Here is a 23,629-nt window from a genome sequence, read left to right as displayed (position 1 = left end):
TATGAGATACTCCTACGCGGAAATATCGCACTTTCCTTCTTCAATGATGGATGATCCTGACCAGCCCGTAGCTAATTCCCCGTAGTTGAATTCCGCGAACGAAGAGGAGTGAATTCAAGTGAAAGCAAATCATAGCGCGAATTTTCTTCTTACTCCAGCGACATTTGTAATTGAGTAATCCTGAAGGCAATTATGTTCAAATTTACAAAGCTTGATGCTGCGATTGAATACATTAATCGAATACGATTTCCTCAGAAGATGCAACGACAGTCAGAGAGATGAGAGGAGAAAACTGTTGGAAATTTTCTCTTTTATTTGGTCCCCCGTGAAATTATTTACTGCGCGCGTGTTTCTCTTGCATTATAAAACTATAATTGAGAATAAATAAACGTGCGATCGAAAAATCAAATAACGTTGCACACTTCTGACAAATAAACGAGCAAAGTAATGGAGTGGTGCTACTGTCCAGTTTTTTAAGGAATCGGACTTCAAAGGCGCTCGAGGCAGGCATGATGCGGAAATCATTTCCAGGGGTATTGGATAAACTGCATTGAGCTATTTCCTGTTGCCCTGGCGCAATATATGTTCAATTGCAATATAATTTAGAAATGAAAGAAATTTTGCCGCAGTGATTCGTTAATGTTTTACAGCTGATTGTGTGAGATGTGACCATTTACACTAATTTAGATAATAAAAATATATATTTATATCGCATGTATCTATTCAGGTAATGATAATATATATTTATCGCATGTGTGTTGCAGCTGTTAATATAACAACGTTGAAATAAATATATATTTAAATATAACATTTAAATATAATATTCTATAATCCAAGTACATTGTGTGTATTTTTAGCGTTAAATTAAATGAAAACGTAACCTTACATATTTTTATCAAATTAAGTAATACAAAATGAATAAAATATCAACACAATATCAGATATTCTATGAAATATCTGTAAGTTTCTCTTTTTCTGGATTAGCTGCTATATATATTTATTACGTCTATTTATATCAGTCTATTTTGATGTCTGAAGTTCTAAAATGGAAGTTGTATCGTTCAATACAGAGACGAAACTCGATAATGATAAAATGATAAAGAAAAGGAGAGCAAAATGGGTTCGGACCTTTCTCTTTTACGCGATACTCTGCAGAACGTCCCGCACCGGCAACGTAAGATTGTAGTAACAGCTGCAATCGCGCACGCAGAAGCATACACAACTGGTACTGCTCTCCCAGAGGCAGCAGGTCGGATAGCTCATTTAGCGGTTCCATTTGTAGAACAACGACCAAGCGAAAACGTCCCGGTCGCCGCGTTTATAAAAAAGTACCGCGGTAAGGTCAGAACGTCGCGCCAGCCAGCCAGCAGAATTCTAAAAAGTGATAGTGCTTACTGTGCGGAGAGGTGGGGTGGAGTGGGTGATGGGGTTGGGTCATATTTCCTGGGGCGGCCGCGGGACAGATGCCGCCGCTTTACGAACTCGGCGTCGTCCACCATCCAGAATGACCCGAAGTCGTCCTCATAGCGCACAAAACACTTGTGCAATGATAGATTGGTGCGGATCGCGTTCTGTATACACAGACAAGACCACCAAGAAATAGAGAAAAAGAGAGTAAAAAAGACAAGGTTTCTTGTTTCGTAGTTGTTTCGCGCAGGTTGTTTCGCTTTTCTTTCGTTCTTTTCGTGTTTTTCTTTCTTTGTTTTTCTTTGCGCTCGGGCCCGCTCGCGCAGCAGCAGGTGCCTCATTACGTAAGCGCGCGCGCGCGCGCACGTGCTCGCGTTTACGTGAGACCCACGTGAGACGCACCAAAATAATCTCGCTGGCGCGTCTTGCCGACTGGGCTCCACCGTTCTCTCTCTCTCTCTCTCGCAGCCGGGACAATTTGAATGATCTCGGCACGATCGAAACGTCGACTTTTCGAGAGAACAAACAGCAGCACAGACTCGCAAAGAAGAGGGAGGGGCGGATAAAATGAAAGAAAATAAAACAGAGACGTAGTAATAAGACGTAGTAAAGGCGGCTCCTGTCAAACCTCTACCTGACAAAGTGCAACATTGCGGTTCTCACTCTGTTCCGGGCAATTCCGCTTCTGGCTTCCGGGTTTTCGAGACTAGACTTGAGCCAGATACTAGGCCTCGCCGTTCTCGATCGGGTTAGTCGCTGCAAAGCTGACATGCTCGTTATGAAAGCACACACGACGTACTACGGATTCCCATCTCCGAGCGGGATTAGCATTTCTAAACTCTCTTTCTATCTTTCTTTCTTTTTTTTTTTTCTTTCTCTTCCATTCATCTGTTGCGGCTCTTTCACCGGCGACGCACTCTCACGCACATCCACGCACCCACCAGACTGCCGACTACCATCATACACGACGACGGGCAAGTAAGATGTTCACACACACGCGGGCTCAAACACAGTGTTGACGGTAGTTTCTCGAGCATTGATTCATGGCATTAGCATGGAGAACTTTGGAATTTGGAAGTCGACGGTCTTACGATTAAAGGAACAATGTACCCGCAAGAGTGCGGGGCGCGATTCAAACTGTGACTCTCGGTCACGTGAATGATCAATTGTCGAATGCAGCGACACAGCGCTCTGTCGTCTCTCGAGAAACTGCAAGTTTAGCAGACAAACGTACAGACAGACCACACAAGCGACGTACAGTAAAAGTTGTTATGGCGTTTAGGTGTATAAAAAGGTTTATACACACACACAGATCTATACGTATGAATGCGCACGTATCAAGTACAAACAGGTACAGTACTATGAAGAGAGATGTAAAACAGGGACCACGACGTAGATATCGTGAAAGGCGACCAAGAGTACATTGTATGATTAAAAAAAGAGAGAGAGAATGCACAGGAGAGCGTGCGTGTGTATGTGCGTATACATACATACATACATACGAAGGCTGTAAACGCACTAATGTGTGCGTTTGCCTTCGGCTCGCATATATAAATATATATATATAATATAAATGTAAAACAGAGAGATATATATTAAAAATACACAAATATATATGTAAAAAGAGCTATGTATATACGTATAAGATAGAATATTATATAAATACTCTTAATATATGTATATATAAACATGTGTATATATAAATATATATAAATATCGATGTAAAAATGTAAAAAGTATGTAAAAAGTCATATATTGATATAAAATTGTAGAAAATTGGCAGTATACGTATATGGGTCTTGAGGGGGTGGGGGTGGGGTGGGGTGGAAAGTCAGCGGTACGACTATGAATATGATAAGAGTAAAAGCGAATATATAAGTGAGTATGTATATATATATATATATATAAATATATGTAAAAAGAGACAGAGAAAGAGATATAGATATGTAAAAAGGGAGAGACTGTGAGCGCGCGGTGAGATTGTAGGGAAATTTGTGATCCAAAAACAGAGCGTCCCCCGATATGTGTTCGGGGAAGAAGGGGGAAAAAGGGCTTCGGACCGTTGGTCTTTCGGAGGTGATGAGAGACATTGGTGTAAGAGAAAGAGAAAGAGATAGATAGTGAGAAAGAGACGAAGAGTATAAGGAGAGTAAAAAAGCGCGATTGTAGTTATTTTTCTGATCGATGGGCTGGGGAGGGGCAACGTACCCGGTCGTGCTGCAAGCGCGCTGTGGGCGTCTCTTGTAAAACTCCACTTCGTCCACCGTCCATACGGCCCCTTTCACGTTTTCGACTCGCATGAAACATTTGTGGAGAGACAGGTTGTGTCGCACTGCGTTCTATACAAAATAATACACAGACTAAATAAGCAACGCAAAAAACGAACGAAGCCAACTCAATCACGGCCCCGGTAGTCGTCGGGGGGGGGGGGGGGGTTGGTCGAAGGGGAAAAAGGATCACGGTTGTTCGATGGCATGTGTTATGTATGTGTATGTGTGTGTGTGTGTGTGTGTATGTTCATGTGCGGGGCTCTGTGTTACGCAGGCGGTAAGAGAGTCCTCGACATCGGATGACGATGACCGGTCACGCTGATGAGGCAAGGATGGATGATGATCGTGAGACCAAAACTCGAGGTGGAGTCGCTAAGTGAGACGTGCGATGTTGTGCGTGTACTGTAAGACTTGTCAGAGTGTCTGAGCAGCGTTGCAAATGGTCTCGCGAAGTTGTCTCGGGCGCAAAGTATTTTCTGAGGGCTCACGTGATGGTAGATCGATAGAATATTCGCCTTTCGATGTGTGGTTCCGTCGTATAAAAAAAGATACGCGTCTGCGTTGTACACGTTGAAGTTTAACGTTAAACTTGCAAATATATATTTATGCAAGTATGCCACAATGATGTTGCAAACTTATTTTATCGACGCGAGTCATTATATGTATGATACGAATCATATATATATATATATATCTTCGATGTGATCGTGACCTAGATCCTTTTTATTGCTATGTTACTTTGTATCTCGATTAGTTTTATATAGAGACCTTAATTTATTTTAGAGCGACCGGTTACAACGCTGCTTCTAAGAGAGCTCATGTCAACCATCTTTAGAAATGCGCGAAAACATATGTATAACAAAATGGCAAAAATGTCTTCTACCGTGTATATAAAAGAAATGTATAACACAACATATGATGGAAGCAATTGTTTTTGGAAGAACATGTAGTGGCTGTAGTCTTTATTTGCTGTATAAGCGAGATGTTTCTCTATTTGTGTTGTACAAGCCACGAGAATATAGCTGTTCCATTTTCAGTCTGGAATGTAAAAGTTAATTCGATGTTCATCCACACTTGCTGCTTTGCTAACCGTGCGTCATTATGCCTTGATAATTCAAAGATGGATGCAATGGCTACTCATCACCGTTGAAGAATGTAAGCGAAGCTGCCACCTTAAACTCAACCTGCCTCGCGAACTTAACGCTGATAACCAACGCTGCTGCGTCGGTTGCGCCTCTTTCTCTCGGAACGACGCTGTGTGCGGCTCTGTTCTCGGAGATCATTTACGCAACTCAATCAACATTTCCCGTAGTGTTCTTGCGAAAGCTGCTTGTCAAGACAGATATAAGGTAGAATCTCAGAGAGGCGTTAAGCAAATCAATGCGACAATGCGAACGGACGTAAATAATAATAATAAGTGAATGTCAAGTAAGCACAGCGCAAATCACTATTCAAGTGCAACTGTGTACTGCGTCTCAAGTAATCTATCTATGAATGCAATTACTCAAGCAGCGCCACTAATTTGACAGCTCGAAGTAAGGCCGGGAGAGTGTGTTTCAGGTGGCAGCGAAAATGTAGAACGGAAAATTCGCGCACACAGCGCGCGTGTGACATACACAAAAATAATATCAAGTACAGGAGGTCTAATCAACTGATAAACTGGTAATAATCGGAGCGTAGTGTCCGCTGATAAGATCGTGACGGCGATAATGTCGACGATGATGACGATAGTCTCTCCGTTTAGCACAGAAGGAAACCGGCAATTAAGTGATCGCGACGTCGAAGGCCGCGGGAGGATATGTAAATAACGAACCAAAACGATTAATCGAAAGAGACACGGTTTGTGGCATTCCTTTATCGTTAATGCACAGCTAGTCATCTAAAAATCTAGGGGCAACGACAACAATTATATTCATGCCGCAGGGCCGAATAAAATTGGACGGGGCCGCCGCGCCGCCCGCTGTGACGCGTAGCCGCCGCCGCCGTCGCCGCCGCCGCCGCCGCCGCCGCCGCTGCTCGTCGTCGCCGACGTGCGCGTCTCTCGCTGGTCTCTCCCTCTCCTCTCTTTCCCGCCGCACCGCTCGCTGCTTGGCAAACCTGTTTGCGTTCCTTATGTTTTCATGTACACATAACCATGCGAGGCGAAGCGTCATGGCAAACGTCAATTACTTTCACGCACACTCGCACACACGCAAAAAACGCACGCGCGCGCAAACACTCTTGCCAACAAGCGGATTGTCACGTCGGCGCTTACAAATCGATCATGAACCATCGGTACGTTATATTCGTTGCTCTCGGATATGCCTCCGAACGCCGTGTTGTGAAGTGTGTTATAATTTTGGCAACGATCAGGCCGATTTAATCGGCAATTGCTGTCTCGTCCGTTCATTTCTCTGGCGAAATAAATGATGCGTCCGCGCGTTGCTTCGCGCTCTGCAGCATGCGTTCGCATCGCAGCGCTCCGTGATTCTTCCTACATCGATGAATGAAGAAGTGATATATGGAAACGTTATTGACGTTGGCGTGAAACGCGACATCTATGACATCTATTCTTATTCTTCTTTCATAAGAATCGCGCGATTTCCCTCCTAATCGATTATCTAACATTAGCGAGCAAAACAATTGTCCGTGAGGACTTTTCAATGGAAGATCCTCTCTACCGCTGGTATTATAGTTAACTATTGCTGTAACCGTACAATTCAATGTTACTTTTTGCCCGATTGTTGACATCCGATGAATAGAATTGATATTGATCCTGCGAGCGAAGGAAAATGCAGAAGAATATAATGATAGATGGCTCATAAATGACTCGTAATAATACGTTGTATTCCACGTGTTACCACAGTTCTCCCCCCTATTTGAGAAAGCAATACAACTATCATTACCAACTGGTCTGCCGGGCACGTCACTTAGCCTGTTAATTCAAATCAATACATGTAATTATCCGAGATTTTCGAAAGCTCATCCTTTCTAGTTAAGCGTATTCGGCTTAATCGGCTCGTAAATGCAAATTGCATGATCAGTCATTTTATCCTTATAACTCCCGTCGCATATACGTCGGTTCACATTAGGTTGGTCCATTTGAAGTGAAGTTATCTCCACTTTGTCGTAACTTTTTTTCACCAGTTAAAGATGGCGTTTAAAACACGTTTCGTTTTTGTGCAATAAAATCGCTATAAAAATTGACGGATGATGTAAAAACGAGCAATTGTAAAAGCGGAGAAAATTAAAAGTCCGCGGTAAAATATATTTTTCTTTTTCTTTTTTTTTATTTTTAAATAAATCGATTCCTTCAAATTAATAAAATTGTTAATTTGTTGTCACATTTTTTTTCTTTCGTTTCGCGACGCGCTTGTACGATTATACTACTGAATTTATAAGATATACCTTCCACGTTGCTGCGTTGCGCCGGAAGTAGCAGAATGTATTTTGGAACCAGTTGTAAATTTCATTGAGCGTCAGCTGCTTCTCAGGAGATTCGATGATGGACTAAGAAAAGAACAACATAGAGAGTGGTAAATTACATTGACTTGTATCATTCATGATGACCTGTGAGATTTGAAGTAAAATCGTAAACGAAACTTTTTTATGTGTGCAATAGTGTTCCGTGTGTATAAGATTTTTGCCTGTCGAGTTAGGGCCGCGTTTCTACAAAATTCACAAACATTGTAATCGTTAATAAAATATAATGAATCGCGTACGCGAAATGAGAAAAGACAGTACAAATTTCATTCTGTTTGAATAAAATTGCAACGCATCAGTATCAAGTTTTTAGCGTACAAGGGGAAGGCCTTTGAATTAAATTACAGTACAAAATTATTGCATTTTAGGTAATACGCAACATAAAGGTTGAAAATTATAATCTTTAACGTATTGACGTTATAAATTATGTCAGTAACGATAGTACATCACGCTTAAGGTTCATATACGTTGTCAAAGAGTCACCACGATAATCCGCGATGAGTAAATGCACAATATCCGAATGATCCTTTGGCAATTATATTATAGTCACTCACCTGCCGAATTAGAGATGCATACGTGAACGGAGGTCTGACGTCCGCATTCTTGTAGAATTCCCTATTTCGCTGAATTTCTGAAACCGCCACAATGAATCTCATTTATTCTATATCTTATTAAAATCGCCAGTGGGTCGATAAGAGCTGATATTTTGATTAATATTGATAATAGGTAATTTTACAATCATTTCTTTGCGCAGATAGGCCTGAACAGTGGGATCACAACAAACAAGCAGACGATATACTGATCACACGAAAATGTCATGAAGTATCATCCTAACTAAATTCTTAGAGATGTGCGAATCAAGAATTTTTATGTCGAATCGAATCGAATCGAATCTCATTTTTTTAATTCGAATTCGAATCGAATCGAATCTATGAAATTTCATTCGAATTCGAATCGAATCATTAAAAAATTTAACATGACTATTAAACATGTACATAATGATGGAAGGTTTTAATATGAAAGAGGATATTGATATTGTAATATCATCTTAAAGTAAAATATATATTTAAATATTTAAAGTAATTTATAATTAAGTTATTAATTATAAGTTAAGTTAATTACAAGTTAAGGGTTCAAACATACGGGCCCAGATGTCTCGTTTTGTACTTGCAAATATAATGCACGCTAATATATTTGATTCGTAATTGAATCTTCGATTCGAAATTTTCGAATTATTCGGATTCGAATCAGGGATTCAGATTCGAATCGAATCGAATTACATTAGATTCGATTCGATTCGATTCGAATTCGAATAGTTCGCACATCTCTATAAATTCTGTGTATGTATGTGTGTGTGTGTGTGTGTGTGTGTGTGTGTGTGTGTGTGTGTGTGTGTGTGTGTGTGTGTGTGTGTGTGTGTGAATGTATCACAATATCCTTCAATATTCAGCTAAAAGCTACATCTATTTGTTTTTCTAAATTACTGTGTTGGTTTTTCCATTTTTTTCCCTAAATAGTTATGAATATGTTTTAAACACGTTCACGGAACAAGATTGATATTTACCATTCAAGATTAGCTATCTAATTTTATCGCATGTAATACCTTTCTTATCATCGTAGATGTTTAAAACTTCACAAAACTAATATATTGTTACTTTTATTTTTACTCTACATATGCGCGCGCGATTATCTAGCTGCGATGTGAAGTAAAGTGTGCCGTACAACGTTCTCTGTATATTATATTGTTCATTAAATTGCGTTTTTCCGAGTATAATTTAGTATTTTTTCAACGAGTTCTATAATTGAAAAGTGAGTAATAACTAAATTAAACATTAAAATTATATGCAAAATATATCGATATTGATTATAAATAGAAATTTCCTTTTCTCTTTTTTTAATGAAATGACGGTTTTGAAAACTGTAGAAGTACCTGTGAATGTGCATGCTTTTGTACGAAAAAGAATTATAAATAATCACGGAAGGAGGCAATCCAAATATTAAAGTTCTCTATCATCCTTTTCGTTGTGGCTCCGTAGTGGATCGACATGTACGCAAATTAATTTCTGCTTTCGTGAGAAATAAACATTTTTCTATTATCTAGAATGCAGGGAAGGAAAATGATTCAAACCGAACACGTGGATCGCCTCTTTCACGCTCGAAAGAAATAAAAAAAAAAAATATATATATATATATAAAAACGGAAAGCTACAAACTGTTGCCAATAAATTGATCCAGTCCCAGGTATTCGCACGAGATGTCGGGACATTCACGACTTTGATTATCTCGGGAATGATGAATAAAATCAAGAAAATGCGGTACTACACGGAGAGGCATGGATGAAGAGAGGTCTCGGGGGGAGGTCAGCGTTCATGCAAAGGTGCACCCTTCCGCAAGAAAATCTTTAAGCCACAAAAGGGAGCGTGGAAAGAAGGTTGACAGTACCTTGTTGGACGTCAAGGCCAGCACGCTCCAGCATGTAGGGCAGCCCTACACGGTGGGGAGGGCGGGCAGCACAAGAAATAAGGAAACAACAAAAGCATCGATAAGAAAGAGGCTCGAGAGCTGGCGGATATAAGAATTTATATCTCATCTCGTTCTTTTTCTTTTTTCTTTTCTTTTTCCTTTTCTCATCGCATAAATTTCCTCGCATCCCTCTCTACACCTATGCTCGTCCTACGCCGCGCCGCCAACAAGGTGTCGAACACTGTCGCTCACGTGACATAATCGCTACCATAAGTAATCTGTGCGTGTGGTACAATTTACGACAGGAAAAGGCACGAGACCAAGAGAGGACCGTAAAGAGCACTTGCTACAGGATCGGTATTTTCTTTTATTTCGTCGGAGTGAGCATGATTTAGTGACGAACCTCGAAATGCCAAGGTATTGTACAGTGCGTGTATAAAATTCGTCGAATTAACTTATCGAATAAGGAGATTGCAGAAACTCCAAGTTGAGAAGCGCCTATAATCAATGAGCGTTCCGTTTTCTCGTATCTCGTTGACAATCTCGTTCTCCGCGATTTAATGTTTAACGACCGTATTTCTTTGCCATGATGCATCTATTCGCAGGTTCTTCAAAGCACAAATTTTTGTGATGTAAATCGGCAAGAAATTGGCTCTCTCTCCTCATAAATACTTTATCGAGAATCATATAAATTGTGAAGTACTTGTTGAAGATGGCATTTCGAAGCTCGCGCATCACTCCGAGTATGATTTTGTGTTATCGTTACCTTCGTTAATATCTATTCCAGATCTATCGACGGCTACTCTGCGCCTTACAGTGCCCTCGTCATACAGTCCTACGAATAGTATTTAATTTCTGAATTGTCATTTCTTTCGTTTCACCTTTCTTTTCTTTTTTCTTTCTTTGACGACATTAACTTATCCACTTCCAAGCTCATTGTACGCATCTCAAATGTAAAGTTACATATTCGGAAAATGGTTACACACATCGAACATATTTTATCGAACGTATCAAAGAATCATTTAGAATGAACATTATCTGGAATGAGTAAATGTGGATAGTACGGTAAATTACATTGCGTTTAAATAAAAGTAAATTAATGTCACTAAAATCGATGTAATAACGAGCAATATCTCTGTGTGTAGGTAATGTAAATCGAAACGAATTGCATATTAATCAGTTCCGCTGAAAAATTCCAACAAAAATATGACACTGGATTATGCAAGACATGCTAAACTATCACGTAAAAGTATATATCTTTTCTCTTTCCAGTGTTGTTAAGACGTTAAGTTGACAAGGTTCAATTACAGAGACGATCTACCTTCGGACCTTCGGAAATTCGTGATTACGTTTCTTCGGACCATTAATGCGCAAAACACTGACGCTGACGAAACATACGTTTCGCGTACGTGAAGTAATCTCTGTGATCAACCATTTTCCTCGAAACAGGCAAAACGGAAGAGCTCTTGTAAAGTTTAACAACAAAATGTATCTCGGTAACGCATTCTGACCCTCATTGATCCTAACAACTCGAAGACGACACGTCCAATCTCACCCGTTCAGATGAGATCATTAGGGATCAAGGAATAAAAGACGACCTTACCTCCTGCCAAGGAAAGAGCTGACTTGTCGCTGATGCGTCGTCTGATCGGACCTGCCATGCTTGGCATGCTGCCGGGCATATTCGGCATCGGTGGTAGACCGGACATGTTCGGTATGGTCGGAAGTGGTGGCATCGGTGCACCGCCGGCCGACGGGGGTAGTTGACCGCCCCCGGGCGACCTCACCGCGGATACCAGCGCGGACATGGATACCGGCGACACCTGAGAGACCCCGAAGTTAGGTGGTGGCTGACTCATCAGCGCGGTAGAAAAATTTAGCTTTGGTAAACTCGAGCCCGTCTGAAAAAAACAGAGCGAACGAAATCGTAGGAAACGGAAGAGAGGATAATGACGATGCTGTTGGCGATTTTGCAGATGAAGAAGATGGCGCAACAAAATTGCATCGGAAGAGATATCGCTTTGGTCTTCTCTTAAGGTAGATTCTTTGAAATAATAGCAACATCGGAGGAGAAAGCGACGCTTTGTACATGCGGACTAATAAAAACACAAAAAAAAAAGATCGAACAGTTTTACATTTGAGCGAAATTTCGAGCTTAGTCGCGAGTTTTGTTCGCACGTCGAAACTGTCCATCAAACGACGATAGCTGCGATTTAAGCGATGCTCGATGCGACATGAATATTTTATTACACACATTGTAGTGGAACGCATAGATTATACGACGCGTGAGAACTATACGAGCATTCCGCGAACTGTGTGACGGAGTCACTCACACACAGCCGCGTTAAAATAATTAAGCCGTCGTCGTCGGGCGTGAAGCGTTGTCGCTGGCGGAAGGCTAATGCGATATTGGTATTCTCCGACTGCCCAACTTGTTAGGGGTTTTAATTAAGGCGATATAAAATCACCGCGGTCTCGATGAATTATTAATGCAAACTTTATGTATAAATTAGCACTCGACTCGCCGGCGCGTTAAAACTGAAACTCGCGTTGTTGTTAGCAGGCCGCGAAGAGCTCGTAAAATCTTCCGACGGCCCGCGGTCTGTCGTGAAAATCCGGCTTTATGATCTCGGAGCGGCAATGCCGGGGAAGCACCGGAGGGGGGAGTTTACGCGTCGCGGTCGGATCGTTTTTCCGGACTCGACTTTCGCGGCACTCGTTCTGCATTGAACTCTTGAGTGTATTGAGATTGCGGGCTATTGCAGTTGCGAAAGCGCTCTGCGTCTCGGGTATATACACTTCACGGTATCGTAGAATAGTGGCAGTAATGCGGTAATAATTGGCAGTCTGGGTTCACACGCAGAAGAACACAATTCAGATGTCACAAAATCATATAAAGGTTAGGTTAGTCGATGATAAGAATTATGTGAGGAAGATACCGTGAGACTGCTCTTCCAAAGCAAGTGTGCTTAGATCTCGAACATCGTGCGAATGCAACAAGGATAACTTTACCGATGACTCGGATGACTTTGGTGGTTCCGGCGAAGCCATTTGTTTCGCCATATGCAGGTGGTGCATCATGGCGCCTAGTCGGTCTCGCTCCTTCTGCAACTGAATTTCCAGCTGCGACACCACTTGCATCTGGACTCTGGCCTGCGCTGTCGATCGGTCATCCAACGTATGCTCTGTATTTAAGTGTCTGCAATATTTCATCGATTAATTCCCGATTACACAATTATCCTGCAGAGCTGCAAACGAAAAGAAAGAAAGAAAAAAAAAAGAAAGAACAAAAGATCCCGGGCATATAACACTTCCATTTGCCAACTACGAGCAAGTCGTCCCCTCAGGAGACAGAGAAAATTAAGCTTCGCCGCGTCGTAGATAAGGACAGGGATGGGGAGGAGGGTGCCAACATCGCCAACAAGATTTCGTATTTAAGAATTTCCGTAATCCTTCTTCGTCGGCGGAACGGACGGCTGTATCGACGAGGATGGCGGAGGGTGGTGAAGGGTGAGTTGGTTGGTTGGTTGGTTGGTTGGTTGGTTGGTCGGTCGGTCGGTTAAGACCAACGAAGATGCGGGAAGGTCGAGGGAGTTTGAGCGGACGAACTGGGAGGAAGAGAGGGGGGTAGAAAGGGATTAGACTGAGGGGGCATAACGATGCGGTCGAATGTCGTGAATATTAATGAGACAAAGGTAATTAGCGTTTTTCTTTTTTTTTTTGTAAAGTAACGGCTTGTTTGAGGGAGTTTGCACCGACGAGCTACGTGATTACGAAGGATCCCCGGCGGGACGACGGAGCCACGGAGCGGGTTTGCGGTTGCTCAAAGCCGATGGGCGAAAGCGCTTGATGTCAATGAGATATGCTGACGCGGACGATTTTTTTTTCTCCACACTCCCTCTGCCTTATCCGATTTAATTGCCGGCTTTATTCGTCCCACGCCTTCGATCCTGTACACTCGTTTTCTGTACCGAGAGGCGTCTCGGCCTCTTCCGCGAATTTACCTACTTATCCGTGAATCCATCCAAATTACACATGGTGGTCCAGAGATATTCGGATCTCTACGTGGAGACTTCCGGATGTCTTTTACGAATAAACGCGTTAATTGCGACGATGAACGTTGATGATCGTCTCACGACAAAGTCAATCGAGCACTGAATAATCCTTAGGCGGATAAAGACGTTCGATGTGTGGCGAAAACAGATCGGTCAAATTAACGCGACGCGATGAACGACAACGGATGTGTCTCAGCTGAAGGACAAAGCATTTTTGCATTCTCGAGAATGCGAGAAGCGGGAATTCCGTCGCCTACGAGAGAAGTGCGAAGTTTGGCACGTTCATCCAGGTCGCGCGTTAATTCAACAAACCTCTCCTCGCGTAAACAGAAAGATCGGGCCGAGGAACTCACTTAAGGAATGCTTGATAGTCTTCACAAATTACTTCACAGCCTGGCCACTTGCAAACCCCATGGCCATAGAGGGGGTGAACCTTGTCGTTGCAGGAGGCGTCCAGCGGCTTCTCGTCCAGTGGTGTTGTGCCGTTCACCTCGGATCGCCGACTCGAAGCTATCGAATTCAGAAGGCCTGCGATAGTTCGGCAAACGAACGTCGCAATTGCAAAAGTAAAACACATAAGAAAGGAGAAACGGGAGCGCGGAAACGAGCGAGCTCGAGACCAAAAGTGTGTGGCGTGAAACTATCGTGTGTTTATTTTTTCTTCCTCTCTCTTTTTTTTTTCTTTTACCATTCAATCCGGAATTGGACTTGGGTACGTTGGAGTTCTGGTGGGAATCCTGGGTGTCCGACGGCTCTGACTTCCACGTGGGTAGATTATCACCCGGTGGCAAACCTGCTTGAAATTTAGAAAGAGAACCGTCACCGGTCGTCGAACGATCGAGGAGCGCAGAGACGCTGATCAAGAATCTTTTCGTTTCTCTTCCTTTGTTTCATGTGAATGTATCCTTATATAGCAATTTGCGCCCAATGCGCCGAAATCTGCTTCTAATCTGCTAAGACGCGTGTCGGAATCTTTCTTGGATCGAGCACGCGCGCATTTCTCGCGCATAAATACCTGATGAAGGATTGTGGCCTTGAAGGCCCAGTCCTTGCTGCAGCAGATACTGCCTCTGCGTAATCTGCAACTGCTGTATCAGCTGTTGCTGCTGAATCGCCAACTGTTGGAGAGGTGCCGAGGCCTTCTTCTTGTCCGCCGTTTGCAGCAGATGCGTCTGCTGAAATAAATTCAGCTGCAACTGTTCCTGCAACTGCTGCATCGCCTGCTCCAGTTGCTTCTTGTTGAGCTCCGCGAGCTGATGCTGATGCTGAAATGAGCAACAGTGTTTTGCAAATGTACGCTGGCATATAAATCGTCGACTTTATCGCGAGAATCTCGCGCAACGTACAGGTTCCGTCATGCTACGATGGGGGGGGGGGCGAGGCAGGAGGGGAATGCTTCAACATTCGAAGCGAATGTTGTTGATCGCGGCGACTCTCACGTGTAAATTAATTGTTCATCGGTATTCGTTGAATGGGAGAGATCGACATAATTAATCATCAATCAAATAGCACCGTCGCAGTGGTTTATCATTAAACGTCAGGGGAAGTAAATATTTCGCTGCTGCCAAATTAGTTGGGCGAAATAAGAAAGAAAGAAGAAAAAAGGGCGAAGACGCGTCTTGGAATGATGAATAAATCACGGGCGCAGATAATTCGCGGCAGCGAGGGGGCAAGAAGATAGAGGGCAGTTGATGGGTACCTCGAAGACAAACAACGAGACACAACGGCTGATGGCGATGCTTAATTGCTTACCTCACCCTCCGGCCTAACCCCCTCGGCCTATTTCATTTCTCGGTTTCCCTCCACCCATTCTCTCTCTCTCTCTCTCTCTCTCTCTCTCTCTCTCTCTCTCTCTCCCTCCCTCTCTCCCTCTCTTCCTCTCGTAGAAGAGCCTCGAGGATATTTTAAAACAAACTTCCAGATACGGGCGCACCCTTTATCATATTACTATAAACAAAAACTGCGCGATTAACGAAGGCAAACACGCTCTCGCGCTAATAGGGACCTTCCGCATTCATTCGAAACGCATGAACTTTCTACAATGTACCTCGTATTTGTTCCGCGCTATTTTGCCGCAATTACAAAGTCTGATATTATTCAGGAATTTTTTAAGCAACCTGCACACCTCCGAGACATTAATTTGCGCTCTGAAATATTATTTCAACTTCATCTGTTTATTTACCCTCGCTAGCGGGATTCTATAGATATCGATTTATCAAAGGCGAGAGAGAGAGAGAGAGAGAGAGAGAGAGAGAGAGAGAGAGAGAGAGAGAGAGAGAGAGAGAGCTTGGTACGCGGTGTACAGCGAAGAAAGGATAATTAAGCGTAACATACCGCACACATTTCCGCAAATGGTGTAGCTCCGACGCGCGATTCCTCCTTCGGGGAATAATTTCTGCTACGATAAGCTATGCGCGCTGCCATGAAAAATATTTGTTGTCGCGTGCGTCGGTATTTTTGAAGAAGAATATCGGAGTGCTTATTGGATCGTAGGCGCCGGAATAACATTATGGCTGGATAGCAAAAGTGGTTCGCGCGATGTGTATTGTTATCGTAACGATATAGAAGGGACTACCTGTTTACACAGACCAAGTATCAACCCTCTCGCTACAGCATCGAAGTTCCCACAGTTCGTCAGCCGCAAATCGCTCGCTCGCTCGCTCGCTCGCGCGCGCGCGCGCGCACACGGGCGCACCGAGAAACTCAAAACCTCTTTTAAGATTAACTTCCGCGCGAGAGGCGGTCCTTTGTGCTTCCGTCTTGTTTATTCAAGCGAGGGTGAATTTGATACAGTGTGACGCGAGCGAAAGTTCAGGAATTCTCTACTTACGTTCTTCAAAGAGGAGAAGTAGCCGAACCGCTCCTGGCTGGATGCATGGTCGGAGGATGAATCCTGCAATCGAACGACATTATCGATGAGACTCTGCAGGTATGACGCATACCACAAGTATTACGAGATACGTTGCAGACGAGAGCGCGGCTCTGATAGAAACGTGAAGAGCGCAAATCACACATGCGGACGCAAGAAGAAACGAAGAACAGTACGACACGCGACGAAAATTCCAGAGTCGGGGCTAACCAGCCGCTGGAAAAGTTTCCCAGAAACTTCAAGTGTGATGTTGAAAGTCCATTCGCCGCAGTGATATGATACGAAGATATCAAACACGCGAGTGCTTGCAGAACCGGCTACTACTGTGCGAACGCGCTATCGCCTCGCGAATTCACCTGATGATGCTGCTGCTGCTGTTGCAGGTACAACGTGTGCTGCTGCATGAAAGACTGCAATTGCGTGGGACTGAGTATGTGTTGTTGCAGCAGCTGTTGCATCTGATGGAGGCCGCTTGCCGAGCTGAGCATCATCTGCGAGGGAGTCTGCGACGGAGGAGCCCCTGGCGGGCCTCCGGGTAGCGGGCCCTGGGAAGGATTCGGCGGCGAACCCCTCTGCGGGGCCTGCGGACTCTGATGTGGACTAGGCTGGGGCCCTGGTGCCCCCGAGCTGGGCTGTTGCGACTGTTGTGTGATGATCGGCTGCTTTTGCTGGGTCATGGGTGCTGCTGTCACTGCGTGTCCAGCGGGACTGAGCTTCCCATTGCTTTGGTACTCGATGCTGAGCTCCTGCTGCTGCTGCTGTTGTTGCTGCTGCTGTTGCTGCTGCTGTTGCTGCTGCTGCTGCTGCTGCTGCTGCTGCTGCTGATCAGCGATGCCGCTGCCACCGCCGGCTTCGGCAATGTTGCTTCTACTGGAATCACGATTGCGCGTCGCTTGCAGGCGATCCCTGTCGCGGCATTCGCGATCCCGCGACGAGAACACGCTGTCGCGCGACTGCTGTTGCTGTTGCTTCAGGGCTGCGAACAGCGAAGTAGCCTGCAATACGAAAAATGGAGATCGAGAGCTCGATCAAATTGTCTAATGATGTAGGCGTATCTAATGGTGTAGTGCGTGTAAGACACGAAATCTTTCTCATTATTCTCCTTTATTTATTATCGCCCGTCGTGCGTCGTGCGGGCAATAATGACATGTGAAAACGGCAGATGTCGTTGCACAACATTGTCGGAAAGACATATATCTACATATGGGTTGACGGTATTTATGCAGCGAAAAGTTGGACGATAAGACAAGGTTGAAGGAGCAAAGATCAGTTATTCCGGGCGGAATATTCGTGATATAAATGCACCACATAATGTACGTGCGTTAAACTTCTACCGTATTTTGAACAATATTGATCTTATCTAATGGTATTCGCGCGGACCAGCACCGTCGGCTGCTTCGTCATCATTGGCTGGGTCGAAGGAAAACTCGCTGTTGTCTGAATGACGTGCGGATCGAGTCTCCTCGGCTGTTTACACAGCGGGATTTGTTTTATTAAGTTCTATCATCAAGCAGATTGTCGAGTGTAAAGGCGGAACCGACTATCCCCGCCTCTCTTCCGCTCGCTTCTCGTTCCTCGCGAGAGAGGGTCGAAACTTTCGAGCGCGCTATAGGTGTCTCGATAAGTTCTCCGTTATTATTGCGTTATTATATGATATAATGGGCGCGGCATTAGACAAGATTTCTCGAGAAATTTATTATCTCTCATTATCCTAAGAGCTCTGGCTCTCCGTGGAGGCAAGTATTATAAACTCAATGTTGCTTTCCGCTGGGCTGTCGAGAGAGAGAGAGAGAGAGAGAGAGAGAGAGGATTTACGACGAGAATTAATGTATGTTTTGTATGTATATCAGTGCAAGCAATCGGTGTCAATAGCTGTCTTTTTAAGAACGCCAACAGGACACGTATTTTCCAAATTCGAGAATTTTTCCGTACGAAGGTAGAGTGTGTGTGTGTTGAAATAATTTTAATGTTTAACACATTTCTGCAGCGAGCACCTCGTCGCGCCGCTTCGCGGCGAGGAACTCGAAGGATCAAGAATTCCGGCTTCTATCGCAGAAAATAAGAGCTTCTTTCGCGTTAAAAATAATTACGAAACAAAGCCGCAGGTGCGCGGATTATTTTCCCCGCGGAAAACGTCAAGCGGAAGGTTCGTCGATATTTCTGTCGGCGTATCTCGCAGCGAGGGTGCAAAATACGGCGCGTATTTGTGAAGGTACAAGGAAGCAGGTCTCCTGTACATCGCTCTGACTAATTGCCCGTCCTTGTAGAATATTATCGCGAGCGCATGTTATCACGTCGCATTAATAAGAAAAACTCACGCGGCGAGAAACACACTCGGTTTAAACGCAAAGTATTTCCGATTCGTCTGCTTCCCCTCTCGGCCTTGCACTTTGTGCTCTCGTCAGAGCCGGATTGCATAACAAACAATCGCCGCGCAACAAAGTAATTACCACAAAACACACGTGTCCCGGAATGCATTGCTCGCGCAAATATTTATCGATCCGAGAATCCATCGGGCAACAGAACAGCAAAACAGCTTGTCGGAGAGGCTCGTGTGCTCGTTTTGCACACATGTGTTTATATTCCGCGTAAATATTCCATCACCTTTTACGTGCTCGCACGACCACAACTGACGGTGTCTAGTGACGCCGAAACATCTAGTGGAGTTAAACCTCGGACTGCCGATGTCGTGATTTGTATTTCTATCGAGCGGAACAATCGCGCACTGTCGTCGCCACAATGCGCTCTCGCGAGGAAGTGCATTTTCTCGCGCAGCTCCGCGAATCATCGACGCCGCTGTACAAGTTATGCATTTTATAACACCGTTTTATATCGACTACGTGCGACTCGCCAGATAGAGGAAGCGATGTGTGTTATGTAAGAATCCTCTTATGGATGTAACTTCAAAATTCGCGAGTTACACACCGCGGAGAGAATCGCGACTCTCCGCACGCGAAATTTAAATATTCGATATTGCCACATTTATTGGCTTAACTCGGTTTTGCATAATACCGCTCAGAGATACAGACATAATTCGAGCAAGCCGACATTTTAATGGTCCCAGCCGCGTCGGGACAATTTGATCAAGCAATTTCTACGATGCGAGCAATCCGTGAGTCACAGCCGTGAAGACGTCGCTGAAGATAAATTTAAAATACGTTTGCCTTCACGGCGCTACGAAACGATTGTCTCTCGGGCGGAAGGCCGTGTGTCTTTTGCAAATCCAGCACGCCGAGTCCTATGCTAATCTTATTTGTGTACGATTACGTATGTTTATAACATGCAAAGAAATTCCACGGCGCGCGTTATCAGTGTTTAGTCAGGAGCGCCAACGCGTGGCGCTTCGACCCGAAGTCTGCGAGGCGGAGGAAAGAAAGAAAAGGGAGGAAAGGACGCGCGGGGGTCACAGGAGGCGACGAAGAAAAACAGAAGAAAGGGCACACCGCGTCGCGAAATTTTTGCATGCGTGCCGGGAAACCCTTCCCCCGAATTCGTCCCCTTTTTTCTGCCCGTCGGCGTCGCGAGCGGCGGCTTCGATATTTTTCACGTCGAGTTATCGGCGGTGCAATCCGTAGAACGAACATGGTTCATTCCCATCCCCTCGGGCACAATGCACTGATTATCACTGCGGAACGTGACTCTGTCATCCATAAATTGTGTAACAAGGACAAAAGTTTTACTTTTCGACCGGCGCGAGAAACAATGCGCATGCTGAAATTATAAGCGACGTCGTTGGCCTGTGAAATTAATGAAACGCAGCAATTGGCGGAACTGTTTAATCCACTTGAGTTCGTCTCCTCGTCCCACGCGGTCGTCCTTTAATTCGTTAATTAATGCCGACCCCGCGTCTCTCTCTCTCTCTCTCTCTCTCTCTTCTCTGTTAACGAAGAAACGATGGATCTTAAACCGGTAACCGCGACAACCACGGAAAGGGTAGCGATTTCCGTTATTCGCCGCGACGACGTACAGGGGTTTTCAGCGAGAGCGGCGGAGGGGGCGAAAAGACGATGAAGCCCCGACGTGTGTACACGGGCAGCAAAGGAAAAAGATATAAGAGTACGGAAGAATGAAAGTATAAGAGCCGACGTTGGAGGGCCATCGACTGCAGATAAGAGGGACTCCTAAGACTCTTTTAAGAAAAGGTTAAATAAAGGTCGGAGGCTGCGCTTGTTGTTGGCTGTTCAGATTCCTTCGACCCCTGCCGTCCTCCAACCCTATCCCCCTTGCGCCCCCTCTCCTCCTACCCCGGCCCGTCCTCGTCGCGGGTACGCCGCGTAACGCCACTTATTTGAATCCCGGAGGCTTCCTCGAGTTTTCAACCCCCTCGCGCGCAGCCTCTCATATCTTTTATATATTAGAATTTTCACCAACGTTCCGCTCCGCGAACTCCGCTCTGTGTTTACTGTTTGGATTTATCCCCTTCCTTTCCCCCCCCACCTCCCCCTCTCCGCCTTCTCCCAACCCTCGTGCCCGCTTTCCTCCACCGTCGCGGTATCCCACTGTGTCGGGACTCCCATGGCTGTATATGAGTTCCTTATGTACACCCTCGTCGTGATACTTTCGGTTCTCCTCGTTGGCGAACTTTCCACTGCGCCTCGTCTTCCGCTTCATCGACTGAGCGAAGGGTGGAAGGTCGCCGATGATGTTTAGGCAACTCTGACTCACTATAGCATTTCCAGTACCGTCAGCTTCGTCGACGTAACGCCACGCAGGTGTCTTTCCCCTTCCCCTTTCCAAGAGGACGCGGAGAATTCGCACGCGTTTGCGATCGCGTTTGCGACGATCCCGCACGCGCAATGGAGAGTGCGAGCGAATAAAATCGCATATGTAAATACGAATTGTTAGGAGAGGTTGACAGCGGAGGAAAAAAAAAGGAAAGAGAGACCGCCCGCCCGCCCTCCCTCTCTCTCTCTCTCTCTCTCTCTCTCTCTCTCTCTCTCTCTCTCGTCGATAGTTAAAATTTTAATGACCCGCAGAGCGATATTCGCGATTGCGAGCGAGAGTCCGCAGAGGAATCATGCATTCTGCAGGAAAGCAGAATTGGATATAGCCGCTTAACGACACGATCGTGTCGTGATTTAATAACGAACAATCGACGCCAATCGTTTTGCAAGCGTTCGGCAAGGTAGAAAGAGGGGAAGATATCAATATCAGCCGAGAGATAGGAGGGAATGCGAATACAAAACGGGTATCGAAATTTCTGTTGTGCAGGCGATTGTTCGATAGCCGGCGCTCCCGCCGCGTCGGTCGTGTTTTAAAGCGAGTGTATGGGGTATCGTTAGATTTTAAACTCGTTACAAGCACGCTGTCAGGAGTGTTTATTCAGCGCGTTTTTCTGCATGTCGACGATGCGCGAACTAAACTGCGTGCGGATCGGCTCTCTCTCTCTCTCTCTCTCTCTCTCTCTCTCTCTCTCTCTCTCGTCCGGCGCTCTACGTGTGTGCGCGCTCGCTCGCGTTACAGACGCCTCCGCGTGGTAGAAAAAAAGCCGGCGGAAAAAGTTGAACGGTTTAAATCGACACCGGCGTCGACGATCCGCCTGCACGATGAATCCAAATCAGATTCGATGTCGATTCTTTATTTGTGTTTTGCATCGGGTATCCACACCTATTTTGCAAGTCTGTTTTGCCATTCCGCGACGCGGCCCCTTTACAGCGTGTTATTATCGGTTACGCATCGGCGGCGTTCCGAGCCCGACTTTCGCTTATCACTTTCGTTCAAGTAGACGACGCTGAGTTTATAAAAAAAGAAAAAAAAAAAAAAAAAGACGGTTAATTCGCGCACAGATGCAGGGCTATCGCGACGTATCGAAGAGAGAAGTTGCGTTACTCTGGTGAAATGACGTTCTCGCGTAATAACTTGACGCGAGCAGGACACAAGGCAGAGACATTGTGAAAATCCGAACGCCACGTTAACAATACACTTGCAGACGCGATGCCTTCCAAGGTTCTTGCTCGGCGCTTCGCGGGGCGCACCTGATCACACTACAAAGGAACAATGGAATTAAAAACCGGAAGACCACGTTCTCGTTCAGCTGGATTAGCACCTGGTCCGGTTATCCGCTTTATCTGGCGGGATTCTCCTCTGAGCTGCAGTCGCGGAAAGCAAAAAGGGGGCAGAACAGCGAGAGACAAAACAAGGGTTGGCGAGCTGTCCCTGTTTCTCGTTTCGTATTCACGCGGTCGCGGGCCAATCAGAAGCGCGTCTCTTTACACCCGCCTCCTCCTGTTGACGTTTGTCATAATATTTTAATATTAAATCGCGTTATACGGCCAGCCATGCGCTCGCATAATCAGACGTTACTCACTGGCCCGTGAGTGTGTGCAAGAGTCTTACGGACGTAAAGGGAGTGCGTAAGGGGGAGGCCGGAGGGCCGGAGGAGGGAGGGGTGAGCAGACGCGCGACACGAGTGTTCGACACCCCCATCGTTTCACGAGAAATGTGGAATACAAATTATCCCGCAGATCCCGACAGTCCCCGCCGCCATCGTCGCCGAGTGTTCGACGGGAGAGAACGGGAATTTGGGAATAATAAACAATTGGAAAGCGCGGAGGAAAAGTGCGGAAGTATAAACACATCGCCGAGGGTCTCGTGAGTAATTTTTCCGAAATCGAAACTCGACGAAACATCCCTCCGCGTCCCTCTTACGTTGTTTCCCCTTCTCAAAGCGCCTGCCGAGTGAATCGAGAACGTAGTAGTTTCCCTCACTGAAAATTATGTACGAAAATCACGTGAGAAATAAAAGAGAAACAAGAAGAATGAAGAATGCTTATTATAACTTGCGACAAGCGATCGATTACACTTGCAAATAATCTCCCGATGAAGACGAGCTTGTCGCGATAAAGGGCCGCCTTATTGAAGGGCAAGCGTGCGCTTGCGAAGAGTGCGCTTCCGAGTCATCGTGTACAGTCGAGAGGGACCGGTGACTGACGGCGGTCGGTTAGCGCGAGAGAATTCGCGTAATTAGAAGCGGGCAGAGCTTCGGCCATGAAAAATGCGGCGAGCCGCGCGCTTGCCCCGTACGCATCGCAAACGTCCGTCTCGGAGGAAATAATCGCGCGAGGCGAGGCGAGGCGAGGCGAGGCGAGGTGAGCCGCGTCCAG

At 45.3% G+C, this 23,629-nt stretch overlaps 1 protein-coding gene across 18 annotated transcripts in view; it reads right to left on the bottom strand.

The window, feature by feature from the left end:
• The window catches only part of FoxP (forkhead box transcription factor P), a 284,858-nt gene that overhangs the window by 9,923 nt on the left and 251,306 nt on the right, over positions 1–23,629 (bottom strand). For 6 of the 18 annotated variants that reach the window (XM_025307961.1, XM_025307951.1, XM_025307953.1 and 3 more), the window contains 12 exons: positions 16,883–17,521; positions 16,488–16,550; positions 14,673–14,922; positions 14,346–14,453; positions 14,011–14,185; positions 12,615–12,801; positions 11,206–11,503; positions 10,369–10,437; positions 9,582–9,626; positions 7,694–7,770; positions 7,065–7,166; positions 1,396–1,571 (listed from right to left, as the gene is read on the bottom strand). In XM_025307961.1, the coding sequence (XP_025163746.1) occupies positions 1,396–1,571; positions 7,065–7,166; positions 7,694–7,770; positions 9,582–9,626; positions 10,369–10,437; positions 11,206–11,503; positions 12,615–12,801; positions 14,011–14,185; positions 14,346–14,453; positions 14,673–14,922; positions 16,488–16,550; positions 16,883–17,521 (2,189 nt within the window). Of the gene's footprint in view, positions 1–1,395; positions 1,572–3,615; positions 3,747–7,064; positions 7,167–7,693; positions 7,771–9,581; positions 9,627–10,368; positions 10,438–11,205; positions 11,504–12,614; positions 12,802–14,010; positions 14,186–14,345; positions 14,454–14,672; positions 14,923–16,487; positions 16,551–16,882; positions 17,522–23,629 lie in introns of all 18 variants that reach the window. The other 12 variants (XM_025307956.1, XM_025307958.1, XM_019845441.2 and 9 more) reach the window with 10 other exon arrangements.

This window comes from Harpegnathos saltator, unplaced genomic scaffold (assembly GCF_003227715.2).
Source record: "Harpegnathos saltator strain DR-91 unplaced genomic scaffold, Hsal_v8.6 scaffold132, whole genome shotgun sequence".
Lineage (NCBI taxonomy): Eukaryota > Metazoa > Arthropoda > Insecta > Hymenoptera > Formicidae > Harpegnathos > Harpegnathos saltator.
The sequence above is the reverse complement of the archived record's forward strand: the minus strand, read 5'-3'. Positions and strand labels throughout refer to the sequence as shown.